General features: G+C 40.7%; 1 protein-coding gene across 1 annotated transcript; it reads left to right on the forward strand.

The window, feature by feature from the left end:
- The first annotated feature begins 996 nt into the window (after positions 1-996).
- Positions 997-11,891, forward strand: LOC115043154 (myosin heavy chain, fast skeletal muscle-like). The gene is made up of 41 exons (XM_029501356.1): positions 997-1,057; positions 1,253-1,301; positions 1,688-1,904; positions 2,106-2,249; positions 2,340-2,496; positions 2,696-2,723; positions 2,832-2,943; positions 3,034-3,126; positions 3,212-3,275; positions 3,374-3,472; positions 3,564-3,667; positions 3,978-4,116; positions 4,205-4,323; positions 4,511-4,660; positions 4,756-4,926; positions 5,011-5,317; positions 5,408-5,478; positions 5,597-5,684; positions 5,765-5,882; positions 5,965-6,088; positions 6,173-6,309; positions 6,400-6,655; positions 6,752-6,994; positions 7,082-7,258; positions 7,345-7,490; positions 7,584-7,674; positions 7,755-8,144; positions 8,225-8,351; positions 8,507-8,625; positions 8,721-8,917; positions 9,007-9,190; positions 9,312-9,477; positions 9,615-9,739; positions 9,823-10,131; positions 10,215-10,418; positions 10,506-10,631; positions 10,726-10,896; positions 10,988-11,092; positions 11,181-11,276; positions 11,448-11,579; positions 11,761-11,891. Exons 3-41 carry the CDS (start codon positions 1,701-1,703, stop codon positions 11,779-11,781), a joined length of 5,814 nt encoding a protein of 1,937 aa, XP_029357216.1. The 5' UTR covers positions 997-1,057; positions 1,253-1,301; positions 1,688-1,700; the 3' UTR covers positions 11,782-11,891.
- Positions 11,892-16,651: the final 4,760 nt, after the last annotated feature.

Here is a 16,651-nt window from a genome sequence, read left to right on the forward strand (position 1 = left end):
CCCCATTTGTTAGATCTCAATCCATGCTGTAACATTTCACAGGACAGAAGAAGGCAAAACCCTTTAAATGTCAATATATAGATTACAGTTCTTTCTTTTGTTCATCCCCCAAAGATTGGAAATAGGTGCAAGATTTCATAAAACACAGACGTGAGCGAGTGTTTCTGCTATCGTGAGGTACCATCATTCTCTCTGGTTCTTAGATTAGCAACTGTTAAGTCCAATTCTGCTCCTTTGTCATAGGAAAGACTTGCAAGGCTTCTGCAACAGAATACCAGTGACACATGAGAGCTTCTCCACGGCTAAACTCAGAGCGTCTGCAGTGCCAAGGTGCATTAAAGAGATTATAACAGAGACCAAAACAATGTCTGAACTTCAGTGACCAATACACCTGCCAGAGAATTATTTGCATAAGGTTAAAAAAATGCAGCATTGTAAAGTCCTGATCTATTTATACCTTTTTACAATCTGCCTCCTTTTAACAGCTTCTTTTAACTTTGAGACAAAGGTGTAATGTGCTTTGTCTCTCCAAAGATTACAGCCCTCACGAACATGATTATTTCTAGTTCAAAAACTTAAATTATACTAAACAATGTTCTTATCAATGACGTCCCATCTGTGTGTATTTGGTTGCTTATGTAATTTTATGTATCTAATTATATATTTTATATTTGTTTATAAAGCGGATTTAACCAGGTTAATACACCAATGAGGGGCATTTACTTTTTACACCCACTAATCAGCCCAAATCTTTCATGTCATTCAAACAAATCTTTGTAATATTTCCCATTTAAATTCTTGTCATTGTCTGAAACTGGCCCCCGGAAACTCAACGGCTCCCCGAGTAAAAGCAACAAGAGTTTAACTAGTGACAAGCCGACTGTCGATCAGTGAAAAAAAGATGTTTGGGATCGTATTGGTGGCAAAAAATACTCAAGCAAACAGCGTAAATATGCATGACCTAATAAAGTCAGTCATTTCTGCTGAGTGTTCACTGATCTCTCTATATAAGAAAGAGGGCTGGACACCCCCAAGGACTGACAGGCGACCAGTCAAGGTGAGTGACTTGAAGTCTTTTCTTAGCAGGAGGAGAGCCAGCAGCTTAATGAACAATGTGGGGCATGACCATTTACTGCCAGACAAAGTGAATACAGGGCTGCTCTGTGTTTTTGCCAGCACAGTCTGCAGTTAGTTTCTTCCTATTTGAAATATCTTAATTGCAGCAATTAATTTCCAGTTATTCTGTCTTCAGAGCCTTCATTAGACCATAACCATCTGTTCTTCTAGGGGGAAGGAAGAAGGTATGTCATTTCTTTTATCACTCTTTGGTTTAGTCTAGACAGCCTGAACTTGAAATTAACAGATGAGTAGTGAAAAGTATATTTCATACGAATGATCTGAAAGGTCTACTTTGTAACAATTAAGTCAATTATGTGCATCTCACTGTAACAACATTTGCATTCTTAAATAAGCAAAAGTCAAAACTGAACAGAAAATATAACAAAGTGGTAAATATAGCATTGTTGTCTGATTATTTTAACATCAAACTAAATTTAAACATTACTTTGTCATATGTTAAAATTCATTAAAACGAAGAGCATTTCCTTTTTCACAGTAACAGTAAGGCATCCTCCTGCAAAATGAGAGACTGTAATAAATGAACTGCTTTGTTTTGACTGTCTTCTAGTTGAAGGTTCATCATGAGTGGAGACGCGGAAATGGAGTGTTTTGGCCCGGCGGCCGTTTACCTCCGGAAGCCAGAGAGAGAGAGAATAGAAGCTCAAAACACTCCCTTTGATGCTAAAACTGCTTACTTCGTGGCTGAGCCCACTGAGATGTACCTCAAGGGGAAACTTACCAAGAAAGAGGGGGGCAAAGCCACCGTAGAGACCCTCTGTGGAAAGGTGAGAGTGATGGCGCTGGAATAAAACAACATGATGCAGTTTAATGATCATTTTTGGGTGACTGTCTCTTTGAAGTCAGATCAGCTGAGTGCGTGAATTCACTTCATTGCTGTAACTTCTAAAGCTAAACAGATTTTTTTTTGTAGTGTTGCTGTAACCACTTCGGTCATTCCACTCTTGTCTTTCATGTTTCTGTAACAGACTATAACTGTAAAAGATGATCAAGTCTTCCCCATGAACCCTCCAAAGTTCGATAAGATTGAGGACATGGCCATGATGACCCACCTCAGTGAGCCTGCTGTGCTGTATAACCTCAAAGAGCGCTATGCAGCATGGATGATCTACGTGAGTTTGGACAGCATCCGTATGCACACATAAAGTTTCAGATGTCAACAAGGAATCATGTGTGAGCAACAATCCTGTCTGCCCCCACAGACATACTCAGGACTCTTCTGTGTCACCGTGAACCCCTACAAGTGGCTCCCAGTGTATGATGCAGTGGTTGTGGCAGGATACAGAGGAAAGAAGAGGGTTGAGGCTCCACCCCACATTTTCTCCATCTCTGATAATGCCTATCAGTTCATGCTCCAAGGTATGAATGGCTTTATAATCAGATTTTTTTTAGTGAAGCCAGCATTAGATTTTTAGGAATTATACACTGTTGGTTGTTAAACTTGAAGTTTAAGGGAACATCCTTCCTGGTGTCATACAAAGAGCGATGTATTGTTACTGTTTATGATAAATGGATGCAATGATAAATCTAAAATGTTCGAATTGCTTTCTCTCAACAGACCGTGAGAATCAGTCAATCCTGATTACGTAAGTCAACACTAAAGAACGCTCATTTGAACTGGTATAAGTCAAAGTCACTATTCCTGTTCTCTGTCATCTCTGATGTACAACAAGAACTGTTATTATTCATCCTAGCGGAGAATCCGGTGCAGGAAAGACTGTCAACACCAAACGTGTCATCCAGTACTTTGCGACAATCGCAGTGGCTTCTGGGAAAAAAGTAGAGCCAGCTGCTGGAAAAATGCAGGTAAACAATGTAACTTACTTTTCTTATAATTATATTAGTGAAAATGAATTCTGGAAAATACTAATACACATGATGTGATATCATTTTCAGGGGTCACTGGAGGATCAAATCATTGCAGCTAACCCCCTGCTGGAGGCTTATGGAAATGCCAAGACTGTGAGGAACGACAACTCATCTCGCTTTGTAAGTGCTTTTTAGGAGTTTTTGTTCTACACAATATTCATTTTAGAGAAGTGATAATCTTAATTGACAGTTTTCTTTTCAATAGGGTAAATTTATCAGAATCCATTTCGGAACGACTGGAAAGCTGGCATCCGCAGATATTGAAACATGTAAGGCAAGATATCCCACAGCAGACAAACCTCAGTTTGCTCTCTGACCTTCTGTTCATTGGACAGATCTGACCAGCGTCTAACTATGTGATCAACAGATCTGCTGGAGAAGTCTCGAGTGACGTTCCAGCTGTCTGCTGAGAGGAGCTACCACATCTTCTACCAGCTCATGACGGGCCACAAACCTGAGCTCATAGGTGAGAGATTAGTGAGCAACGTTTTCAGTGATTCTAATTTAACTGATGTCTTCTTCTCTATTTACATGTTTTCTTCATTCATATTCTTCAGAGGCTCTGCTGATCACCACAAATCCATATGACTATCACATGGTCAGTCAGGGTGAAATCTCAGTCAAGAGTATCGATGATGTTGAAGAATTCATCGCAACTGATGTGAGAACAAATTTATTTTTATGTTGTCATTCAAACTACAGTAAATCAGGGTTTTATCAGATTTATATATATATATATATATATAAATCTGATAAAACCCTGATATATATACACACTTGTATATATATATATATATATATTTGCCACTGATTGTACCCTCAGAGTCAGGGATGAGCTGTCTGAACTTTCTTGTGGTTGTTATTGGTGGTAGTCTTGTACTTGCATTATCTGAATTTGGGTTTCTACTGTTTTATTTCATGTTGACATCCATAATGATGTTAAATTTAACACTTTTTTCTTTTTATCACAGACTGCTATTGACATCCTGGGTTTCACTTTAGAAGAGAAGGCCAGCATGTACAAGTTGACCGGAGCTGTGATGCATCATGGAAACATGAAGTTCAAGCAGAAGCAGCGTGAAGAGCAGGCTGAACCTGACGGCACTGAGGGTATGCTGACCACACACCATGGCCTTCAATTTGACTTGAGTTAGAGTTGCATTGATATCTTCACTGACTACGTTTGTTCTCTTTACAGTGGCAGATAAAATTGCCTACCTCATGGGCCTGAACTCTGCTGATTTGCTCAAAGCACTCTGCTACCCCAGAGTGAAGGTTGGGAATGAGTATGTGACCAAAGGTCAAACCGTCCCTCAGGTATAAGCACAAAAACATTCTATTTGTTTTGTTACCACATTTCAAAACACTTCTGCAAATAAATTATATTTTCTTTACTGACAGTTTAACAAAGATCACTGCGTCTTTGTCTCTTGCTTATTTTATAATTATATTTTGTTAATTCCTGCAATTACGAATATGTTTTGCTGTTCATTTATAAAATCAGGTCAACAATTCCGTGATGGCTCTCTGCAAGTCTGTCTACGAGAAAATGTTCTTGTGGATGGTGGTCAGAATCAATGAGATGCTGGATACCAAGCAGCCCAGGAGCTTTTTCATTGGTGTCCTGGATATTGCTGGGTTCGAAATCTTTGATGTAAGAATGCTTGAATGTAACAACATGATCTCAGATTACAGATTAATGATCACGCCATGTTTTTTAACTTAAGGCCTTTTCTGTACTTCTTTTAGTTCAACAGCTTGGAGCAGCTGTGCATCAACTTCACCAATGAAAAACTGCAACAGTTTTTCAACCACCACATGTTTGTCCTGGAGCAAGAAGAGTACAAGAAAGAGGGAATTGAATGGGAGTTCATTGACTTTGGCATGGATTTGGCTGCCTGCATTGAGCTTATCGAGAAGGTGAGACACATGTTGTATGTTCACAAATACAGACAAGTGAGGGCTTGAAAGCATTTGATTTAAACGGTCATTTCCTCATGACAGCCAATGGGCATCTTCTCCATTCTTGAAGAGGAGTGCATGTTCCCCAAGGCCACAGACATGACCTTCAAGAACAAACTGTACGACCAGCATCTTGGCAAAAGCAAGTCCTTTGAAAAGCCAAAACCTGCCAAAGGCAAAGCTGAGGCTCATTTCTCTCTGGTGCACTATGCTGGCACTGTTGATTACAACATCTGTGGCTGGCTGGACAAGAACAAGGATCCACTGAATGACTCAGTGGTTCAGCTCTACCAGAAGTCTTCAGTCAAACTGCTGTCCTTCCTGTATGCAACGCATGCCGCAGCAGATGGTATGTGCTTGTTTGTCTCAACATTATGAGAATGAAATCTCATCACTGTTCAATCCAAGCATTTGAATGAAACTGTTGTTCCACTGATAGCTGAGGGAGGTGGCAAGAAAGGTGGCAAAAAGAAGGGTGGCTCCTTCCAGACTGTGTCAGCTTTGTTCAGGGTAAGATGAGAGAGAATGTTTTACATACTTCACTGCAACTGTTTCTGATTTTCTGATTTCTTACTTATTATAAGCCCTTATATATAGGCAACTTATATATGCCCTTTCAACATTTCAGGAGAATTTGGGCAAGCTGATGACCAACTTGAGGAGCACCCATCCTCATTTTGTACGTTGTCTGATTCCCAACGAATCCAAGACTCCAGGTAATCCTAGTTTCAGTATTAATGCATGCATTTCAAAGAATAATGTCTTCGTGCAACACTTAATATGGTATACCTTTAAGGTCTGATGGAGAACCACCTGGTCATCCACCAGCTGAGGTGTAACGGTGTGCTGGAAGGGATCAGGATCTGCAGGAAAGGGTTTCCCAGCAGAATCCTCTACGGTGACTTCAAGCAGAGGTATATATTTTTTTTTTGAAGAATTTAACTTAGCTAATTATCAAACTTGTCCCTTCTAACTGAATAACATGTTTATTGGTAGATATAAGGTCCTGAATGCCAGCGTCATCCCTGAGGGTCAGTTCATCGATAATAAGAAGGCCTCAGAGAAACTGCTGGGATCCATTGATGTGGATCACACCCAGTACAAGTTTGGCCACACCAAGGTAGAATAAGAAACACTCCCCTGAAAAAGATTTAAAAAGAGGTCAAAGAAAACTACTATAATTGATTACTTTGGCATTTCTCAGGTATTCTTCAAAGCTGGTCTGCTGGGAACTCTGGAGGAGATGAGAGACGAGAAACTGGCTGAGCTGGTCACAATGACTCAGGCTCTCTGCAGAGGTTACCTGATGAGACGAGAGTTTGTCAAGATGATGGAAAGGAGGTAATGTGTATGTTATCATGTTGCATACATTTGACCAACTCAATTTATAAAGTTGAAGATTACTGATAATCCTTTCTTTGCTCTGATCAGAGAGGCCATTTTCTCCATCCAATACAACATCCGCTCATTCATGAATGTCAAAACATGGCCATGGATGAAGTTGTACTTCAAGATCAAGCCTCTGCTGAAGAGTGCAGAGACTGAGAAAGAGATGGCTCAGATGAAGGAGGACTTTGAAAAGACCAAAGAAGATCTCTCAAAAGCTTTGGCCAAGAAGAAAGAACTGGAGGAGAAGATGGTTTCTCTCCTGCAGGAGAAGAATGATCTGTTGTTGCAAGTGCAGTCTGTAAGTACTATCACCGTGCTATATGTCTATTTCTACTTAATATCCTACATGAAATAATGGATCGGATTAAATGAATGTGTTTGATTTGACTTTTAGGAAGGTGAAAACCTCGCTGATGCTGAGGAAAGGTGTGAGGGGCTCATTAAAGCCAAAATCCAGCTTGAGGCCAAACTTAAAGAGACAACTGAGAGGCTGGAGGATGAAGAGGAAATCAATGCTGAGTTGACTGCAAAGAAGAGGAAGCTGGAAGATGAGTGCTCAGAGTTGAAGAAAGACATCGATGACTTGGAGCTCACACTGGCTAAGGTGGAAAAGGAGAAACATGCTACTGAGAACAAGGTGACAATATTTTTTTTTAACAATTATTGTTTATATTTGTGCAGATGAAAACCTTTCATTAATTCAGATCCATGTAAATTTGAATAGGTGAAGAACCTTACAGAGGAAATGGCTTCTCAAGATGAGGCCATTGCCAAGTTGACCAAAGAGAAGAAAGCCCTCCAAGAAGCCCATCAGCAGGTCCTGGATGATCTGCAGGCAGAGGAAGACAAAGTCAACACTCTGACAAAGGCCAAGACCAAGCTAGAGCAGCAAGTGGATGATGTATGTAAATGGTTTATAGGAGCAAATGATGAACATAATAACCGTATGTCTTTTGTATTTTTATGAAACATTTATTTTCTCAATAGCTTGAAGGTTCTCTGGAGCAAGAAAAGAAGCTTCGCATGGATCTCGAGCGAGCGAAAAGGAAGCTTGAAGGAGATCTTAAACTGGCCCAGGAATCCATCATGGATCTGGAGAACGACAAGCAGCAGTCTGAGGAGAAAATAAAGAAGTAAGAAGAAGATTTTATCAACTAACAATAAAGATTCTCTGACAGGCTCTATCACATAAGTTAAATATGCCATATATTTCGTTCCCTCTTCAGAAAGGACTTTGAGATCAGCCAACTCTTGGGTAGGATCGAGGATGAGCAGTCTCTCGGAATCCAGTTACAGAAAAAGATAAAAGAACTTCAGGTATGTTTTGGAAAAATTGCCAGTCAAATGTAAGCTTATTAAATATTTTGAATAATTTTCACCTAAAACTTGTGTTTCAGGCTCGCATTGAGGAGCTGGAGGAGGAGATTGAGGCTGAGAGGGCTGCTCGGGCCAAGGTGGAGAAGCAGAGGTCTGATCTCTCCAGGGAACTTGAGGAGATCAGTGAGAGGCTTGAAGAAGCTGGAGGAGCAACTGCAGCTCAGATCGAGATGAACAAGAAGCGTGAGGCTGAGTTTCAGAAGCTGCGTCGTGACCTCGAAGAGTCCACCTTGCAGCATGAAGCCACAGCTGCAGCTCTCCGCAAGAAGCAGGCTGACAGTGTGGCAGAGCTGGGAGAACAGATTGACAACCTCCAGAGAGTCAAACAGAAGCTGGAGAAAGAGAAAAGTGAATTCAAGATGGAGATCGATGACCTCAGCAGTAACATGGAGTCTCTCGCCAAATCAAAGGTGAAGGCTCAGCATTTTCATCTAGGGAGTCAAAATGCACTGGTAGAATTTTAATGCTAACATATGTTTTCTTTTTTCAGGGAAACCTTGAAAAGTTGTGCAGGACCTTAGAAGATCAACTGAGTGAGCTTAAAACTAAGAATGATGAAAATGTCCGTCAGCTCAATGACTTCAGTGCACACAAGGCAAGACTCCAAACTGAAAATGGTACGACCCTCACATTCTGGCATGATGATGTTTGCTCATTGGAAACCATGTCTGTCTTCCACAACAACCCATTTTCTATTTCTTTTTCATACATGTTCTCATTGTGTGACCTTTTGTTGTGCTGTGTGCCTAATTGATAACGTGTTTTCATTTAGGGGAAATTGTGCGTCAGCTGGAAGAAAAGGAAGCTCTTGTTTCTCAACTGACTAGAGGGAAGCAGGCTTTCACTCAGCAGATTGATGAGCTGAAGAGACACATAGAGGAGGAAGTTAAGGTAACAGCCTACGAAAACGGGCAGAAAGAGAAAACACAACACAAGGCCACGAGGAAATGGGTATCTATTGATCAGACTCTCATTTGGATCTTTAGGCCAAGAATGCCCTGGCTCATGCTGTCCAGTCAGCCCGTCATGACTGCGACCTGCTCAGGGAGCAGTATGAGGAGGAGCAGGAGGCCAAAGCTGAGCTGCAGCGTGCATTGTCCAAGGCCAACAGCGAGGTGGCTCAGTGGAGAACCAAATATGAGACTGATGCCATTCAGCGCACTGAGGAGCTGGAGGAGGCTAAGTAATGGACAGTCCTGTCAGTCATGCTGTTTCCACATGCACTCATTCTGTTAATCATCTTAAAAACCTGTTTACTGCACGTTTCAACAGGAAAAAGCTCGCTCAGCGTCTTCAGGATGCTGAAGAATCCATCGAAGCTGTGAATGCAAAATGTGCCTCACTGGAAAAGACAAAACAGAGACTGCAGGGTGAAGTGGAGGACCTGATGATCGACGTGGAGAGAGCTAATGCCCTGGCAGCTAACCTTGACAAGAAACAGAGGAACTTCGACAAGGTTAGTTTCTTTTTTGACCTGTCCAGGGTGTGCCCTGGTTCTTCAGGTTCTTCTTGTGTGAACATTTTTTTACTAGTTCCATGAGGCACTAAAAACACTCACTTTATTGTTGTAATTTCAGGTTCTTGCAGAGTGGAAGCAGAAGTATGAGGAGAGCCAGGCAGAGCTGGAGGGAGCTCAGAAAGAGGCTCGGTCAATGAGCACTGAGCTGTTCAAAATGAAAAACTCTTATGAAGAAGCTCTGGACCACCTGGAGACCTTGAAGAGGGAGAACAAGAACCTGCAACGTAAGACGGTTAATTTTGTTTTTCAAGCAGATAAACACAGTTCAATTTCAAAAGAAACACGTAACATTTAAACATTTTTGCACTGCAGTGATCTGAGGCGATATTAATATTCTAACTTTATGAACCCACTCCAACAGAGGAAATTTCCGACCTGAGTGAACAACTTGGCGAGACCGGGAAGACGATTCATGAGCTTGAAAAGGGAAAGAAAACTGTGGAAAGTGAGAAATCTGAGATCCAGACTGCTCTGGAAGAGGCAGAGGTAAAACTGAATCTTCATCCTGCGTGAGACTCATCTCATAAAGGTGTTGGACTGCTGTTGATAAAAGTCATACTTTTTAACAGGCTACTCTGGAGCACGAGGAATCCAAGATTCTGCGTGTCCAGCTTGAGCTCACCCAAGTGAAGGGTGAAATTGACAGAAAACTTGCAGAGAAGGATGAGGAGATGGAGCAGATAAAGAGGAACAGCCAGAGAGTGATTGAGTCCATGCAGAGCACTCTGGATGCCGAGGTCAGGAGCAGGAATGATGCCCTGAGAATCAAGAAGAAGATGGAGGGAGACCTGAATGAGATGGAGATTCAGCTGAGCCACGCCAACCGCCAGGCGGCTGAAGCCCAGAAACAGCTGAGAAACGTCCAAGGACAACTGAAGGTTTGAAAACACGTGAAAGAAACTTGTAGGTAAAGTTTACTTTGTATAGGCTGCATTGCAAATATATTTGATTAATGATTTAGGACGCACAACTGCACCTTGATGAAGCCATTAGAAGTCAGGAAGACATGAAGGAGCAGGTTGCCATGGTGGAGCGCAGGAACAACCTGATGATAGCTGAGATTGAGGAGCTGAGAGCTGCACTGGAGCAGACAGAGAGAGGCCGCAAAGTGGCTGAACAGGAGCTGGTTGATGCCAGCGAGCGTGTGGCACTGCTGCACTCTCAGGTACCCTCATGAGCTGACATACAACATTTGAATGGTGTTCTTCTGCAGCTGAACACATGTAATCTAACAGTGTCTTTCTTACACTAGAACACGAGCCTCATCAACACCAAGAAGAAGCTGGAGGCCGATCTTGTCCAGATCCAAGGCGAAGTAGAAGATTCTGTCCAGGAAGCAAGAAATGCTGAAGAAAAGGCCAAGAAGGCCATCACTGATGTGAGTCGACCAAACGTGTCATATATAGGAGCTACTTGTCTGTCAATGAAAGAGCTCTCACGGATTAAACAATAAACATTCTTAAAAATATCAGGCTGCCATGATGGCTGAAGAGTTGAAGAAAGAGCAGGACACCAGCGCTCATTTGGAGAGGATGAAGAAGAACCTGGAGGTGACAGTGAAGGACCTGCAGCACCGTCTGGATGAGGCTGAGAATCTGGCCATGAAGGGCGGCAAGAAGCAGCTCCAGAAACTGGAGTCCAGGGTAAAGTTGTATTATCTTACCAACCTAATCTCAGCTTTAGATTCATTGTATTTTTATCTCGAAGTAACAGCAGAGACTATTTCTATTTCAGGTACGTGAGCTTGAGGCTGAAGTTGAAGCTGAGCAGAGGCGAGGAGCTGAGGCTGTGAAAGGTGTAAGAAAATATGAGAGAAGAGTGAAGGAGCTCACGTATCAGGTATTTCCTTTTTAAAAATGAGTGATTGGCACAGTTCTATGATGGATGCACATGAATAGATTTTAATCATGAATTCATGTGACTGCAGACCGAGGAGGACAAGAAGAATGTCAGCAGACTTCAGGATCTGGTGGACAAGCTTCAGCTGAAAGTGAAAGCCTACAAGAGACAAGCTGAGGAGGCTGTGAGTCACTGACCTGTGTCTTCATGACTGTATTACTGAAATATAACTTCTTTCTCAAGAAATACCATTATGTAATTTTTAAAATGCCTGACAGTAACAAGCAAATGACCCAAATCAGTTTATTTCTCTCATCTGCAGTCCTGACGATTTCACTGCTGAATTTCTTCACAGGAGGAGCAGGCCAACACTCACCTGTCCAGGTACAGGAAGGTGCAGCATGAGATGGAGGAGGCTCAGGAGAGAGCTGACATCGCTGAGTCTCAGGTCAACAAGCTGAGAGCCAAGAGCCGAGAAATTGGAAAAGTAAGTGAAACATGAAACTCAAAAAACAAGGTGACAACATCCTCACAACATGAAATGGCACAGGTTTCTAGCTGGTGACTGTTGTCTTCCTGGTTTAAATTTTTTTTTTTTTTTAAATGGCGTACATGAAAATTACCACACAAGCTCATGCTCATGCACTCTCTCTTTCTTTCCAATCCAGTCAAAGGAGGCCGAAGAATAATCAAGAAATTCTCTGAGAGAAACAAATGAGAATCATAAAATATGATTTTTCATTTTACTGCTTTCAGTCAATATTGTAGCTGTACATTAAATAAATATATGTTGCCAGTTTGCTGTCTTTTTGCCTTAATTTTTTCTGTGCACCACAAACACAAGAAGAATTATTAATCTTTTACCACTTATCCGTTTCCGCGTTGTGGGTGCTGAAGCCAATCCCAGCTCATTCTGGGTGAGGGCAGGGTCACCCTGGACACACAGGGCCAACACACAGAGACTGAGAGAGACCAACAACCACTCACACTCAGACCTACAGACAGTTTAGAGCAACCAGTTAACCCAAACATGTCGTCTTTTGGACGGTGGGAGGAAACCCACAACCCTCTTGTTGTGGGGGCAACAGCACTAACCACTATGCTGCACGATAGTAGATCAAATATTTGCTTTAGCAGAAAGCACATTCCTCTTTTTAGTTCCTTAGTATTCATTACAAAGCATCTGAATAAAATATATTTAAAATAAAATATAAAATATATTTAACATTTTCATCATGTCAGACTCATAACTGTTGCATGTAAAAATTCACTGATTTGGAAGTATTGACAATAAAGTTCATCCTACACAACAATGCAAATTCAACACACAACATAGCCAGAGTACTCTTTTGTAAACTATTGACAGACATTATTTTTCCAAGACATTACAGTAGTCACTTGATTGATATTGAGCCATGACAGGTGGGAGGAGAGATGAAGGCTGTGCTGCTTGTTGCATTGTCGCCCTCCCTGATAGCAAAGTGAGATAAATAGAGACATAAATTCCACAATCTTCCACCACAAAGCAACTGCTCAGTATTTTGCGTTTCCTCCTTGGGGAGCTATTTCATTTATACTGTTACAAATGACAGCTGCTCCTCTCACACCACTAATCTTATTGCAGCTGTTTACTGTTGACTCTTTGGCACCACGTGACTCAGACAAGACTTCAGTGCTGTTATTGTTAGGAGACTCTCTGCACTGAGGTTTTGTTTGCTTAAATGGTGTTTTGGTTCATTTATGGGCTATGCATGAACATCAACAAGCAAATATGGTACATTAGTTAAAGTGGGTTTACAAAAAGACACGTTTATGCAGGAAAGGGCATCATTATATTAATTCACACACTTGTGCTGTTGGTCACTAACACCAAAGTTCATCACTTTGTCAACATAAGTAAATTAGGATATTATAACATAATCTGAAACATTAACAGTATTCTATTGTATCTAAATAAACCGTTGTCCACCTATCTTGAAGTTATATATGCCCATTGTCAATGAAACAAATGAATAAGAAGCAGTTTTACCCAAACGAGTCATGTTCTGCTGCACCAAAGCTCATCTCTCCAGCAAGCTTCATCTCTGCACCGAGTCTTATGTCCAAATTGTGACACATGAACTTCTGAGCTTTGCTTGTTATAACTCACATGATGCATTAAAATGAAAATGAGTTTTAAACTACTTGGCCAAACACTGATGCTCTGATATCATGGCTAAATCAGACTGTGTTTGAATTTAAGCCACATTATGATTCCAGTGGGCCCGCAGGATAGGAGGTGTCACTTATCAAAGCAAGGCTAAAGCAGTTGGCCCACAGCATTGTTGGTTTATTGAAACAGAATCCAAATCATCCCAAAAGCACACGTCTGGAATTGTTAGTGCCTGTGAAAGAAGCCAGTGGCCTCTCATCTTTCCTCTGAAGACACCAGCCTACTGTCTGATATCCTGACTGTGTGACAGCGGGAGCAAATGGACACGATGTTTTGAATCTTAGATGTCTTTTTCTGGTCCTCACAAGCCTGACCCAAATTCATGTTTTAATCCTGAACAGCTGACACAGAAGTCTCTCTGCATTAGATAATGGAAGGACTTCCCGCTGCATGTCCTGAACTGATAAGACCTGCAGGCGCCTAGCTTCATTATGGATCACTGTGTTGTAAACCTACAGCCCATCAACAGAATCACAGACAGATCCCTGCTTTTGTTAAGACTATGAAAACCTACTGTACACTACTCTTGCCCCGTAGCCAAACTCAATAAAGGGCCCATTCGAACATTTCCTTCTCTTTTGTTACTGCAGCCATTAAAGTTTTGTGAGTGACCTCTGCTTCGGTATGTATGATATTGTTGTGGTCTTTGTGTGCGTGTGCGTGTGCATTATTGTGTCAAACCTTTTAGTCTGCTGCTGGTTGTACAACAATTCAACCCTCAGAGATAATAAGGTTGACATTGGACCATATTTGAGCAGCAGCAGATTGCCATTTAGTAATAAAATTATTTGTTGGCTTGTTGGTGGGTGTGTTTACAGGAAATTAATCAACAACAATTAGTTTTGATGCAGTAAATAAATAAAAAAATAATCAATCTCATTGCTTTATCTTTAGAATAACCATTTCTAAAAAAATAAATAAATAAAAATAGTATGGCAATTCCTCATTTCCTTTGGTGACTAAATCTCCATGAGGTCATGGAGGTCATAGCCAGTTCATCAGCTGCTCTATCTGCTCCAGTGATCTGCAGCCAATATTGGTGACTCATGCCAATCATGCCAGTGATCCAGACACAAACACTAAGTTAATATTCTGGGCTTCTTTAAAGACTCCCTCCTCCCAAATTATTCTGCCCTGAATTTCCTGTTTCATTTTCACATCCAAATCTTGTTTTCTTTCTGACATTCCTGCCTCACTTCTTTTATCTTTTCCACTTCATTTGGATTTATTGGTGCCTTTTATGATAAGATTGTTCAAAAGTAATAATAAGAATATTTGTCTGATTACTCTTAAATAATAGATGCTCTTTCTTTTTGTACTTAAGTAGACTTGAATAAAGAGTTGAACGCAAACTTTTACTGCAGAAAAGGCACAGGGATCCTTAGAGTCTAGGGTTACGGTTGAAAGTATGAAATCATAAATCAATTAGAAACAATAACAATTCAGAGCTGAAGTGAAAAATATCAATAGCATTTAATCACCAAAGATATAAACATTTAAATATCTATTTTGTAATGTGACTGACAAAATCTTTACAAAGTTAACCTCCATCTTCTCCTGACTGCTTCACTTCGTCTGTACAAAAATGAGGTGGCGTTGGAGACTGACACAAAGAGAGGAAATTGTCCCGAGTAAATGTCAGCAAAATGAAACATAAAATTACAGCAAAAACATTAACATTCTTATCTTTTGTTATTCAGCAAATAAAAGGACATAGACATACAGTAAATATATATATTTTTGTCTATTTTCAACATTTTCTTGTAAACTGCATATCGTGCCCACATAAGCTTCGTCACATTCAGTTCCTTTCTGCTCAATATAAATATTATTCACAATACCCAAATAAATCAACAAATAAAGAATACATAAATAACTTAAATGAGTCACATTTAAATCTATTCCATAAAGAAAAAGGGGCATCTCCACACATGCCACTGCCTTGTTTGGTTGTTATACAGCCTTAAAATGCATAAATCATCATTATCTTTTTTTTTCCCCCCCTTTCTGTTTTGTTTTGTTTGTTTGTCACATGGAGACATTTTTCAGAAATAAATGACAAAAGTTTGATCAGGCAGTATGTTACTCATAACTCTAAATGTGTCTGTGCTTTTTCTTGCGGCAAAACACCTTAGTTGCAAACACTGACAGTTATCGAAGGCTTCACTGAAGTCAAACTTTCAGCTTTGTTCGTTTACACACAGTAAAGAGCTCTGAGGCCTCCACATCATCTGAAATATCCACAGAGGGCGCCATCGCTTCTCCACAGAGTGATGGAGAGCTGGATGTGGACAGGAATGTAAAATATCCATCAGGCTATTTACACAAATCTGTAAATTGTCCAAAATATCATGCAAATAAATACTGATAATTTAAATCAAAATTACAACACCGACCTCAACAGTTGTGATATACTGTAAGCTATAAAGAGTTTCACAAAATGTTTTTCCATTAACGTACAACAGTGTTGTTTGAATAATGCAATATGACCCGACTGCAAAGTAGAAGCTTGTTCTTGGTTGAGTTGTTGTTGTTAAGCTGTTTTGTGTTTTTACTGAGGTCTCCAAACAGTGTTGAGCTTTAATTTGCTTCTCCACATCCCCTCCATGCTGGGGTACAGCAGAAAAGCACAACAGTAGGTATTACTGTACATAAACATTCACTCGTTTCAGTCAGTCCCAGTGGAAAAGTACATGTTTCCAACAGGCGTCAAATAGAGAATATATAGTGTGCAGATGAGACAAAGTAGAAATCTATGAAAATGGACAGTGTCTGTGCTTTGATTCAAGGCTGAACCACAGTGTAGAGAGAAACGACACATAGCAGACGGGCAGCAGGGATTGTTCTCATCACTTCGACAAACATCTGTCCATGTGAAGGCAGGAGGGAAGGCCAGCTGCTCAGCACACTTCAAAGATGCTCTTGGTGAAGTAACAAACCCATTTTATAGAGCACAACAGAGTATAACCGCTGACGAGGAGTCCATTTAAGAGCTGAACCACAACAACCCTTCAAATTCAAGTGAGTCTTTCACATGTCCTGCAGGAGGAATGCCCACAGCTAAGGACCAAATTTTCCTGCCATCCAAAACAAGTGCAACAAGGCACGGCAGGGTAAAGCACCCTGACAGACGAGGAAAAAACAAAACAACAATTGCATTTTACAACTTTTTTGTCAGAAAAGCGTTTTAAAAATATCTCCCACTAACTTTGCAACCGGAGTCAGGGATAAGTCACTGTGGGAAAGTGTTTTCAGGATTTTATCATGCATAACTCCTTATGGATGTGAAGTAACAAAACCTTAAAGTTATTTAAAATAGATTTTTATTTTAAACAGATTCTCTTAAT

Source organism: Echeneis naucrates, chromosome 5 (genome assembly GCF_900963305.1).
Source record: "Echeneis naucrates chromosome 5, fEcheNa1.1, whole genome shotgun sequence".
Lineage (NCBI taxonomy): Eukaryota > Metazoa > Chordata > Actinopteri > Carangiformes > Echeneidae > Echeneis > Echeneis naucrates.

Bases quoted from the DNA above. Each gene is read 5' to 3' on its own strand.
- LOC115043154 (XM_029501356.1), top strand. From the start codon at position 1,701: ATGAGTGGAGACGCGGAAATGGAGTGTTTTGGCCCGGCGGCCGTTTAC. The intron at 2,724-2,831 runs GTAAGTCAACAC...TATTCATCCTAG, and splicing joins AATCAGTCAATCCTGATTAC to CGGAGAATCCGGTGCAGGAA. The intron at 3,127-3,211 runs GTAAGTGCTTTT...TCTTTTCAATAG, and splicing joins ACGACAACTCATCTCGCTTT to GGTAAATTTATCAGAATCCA.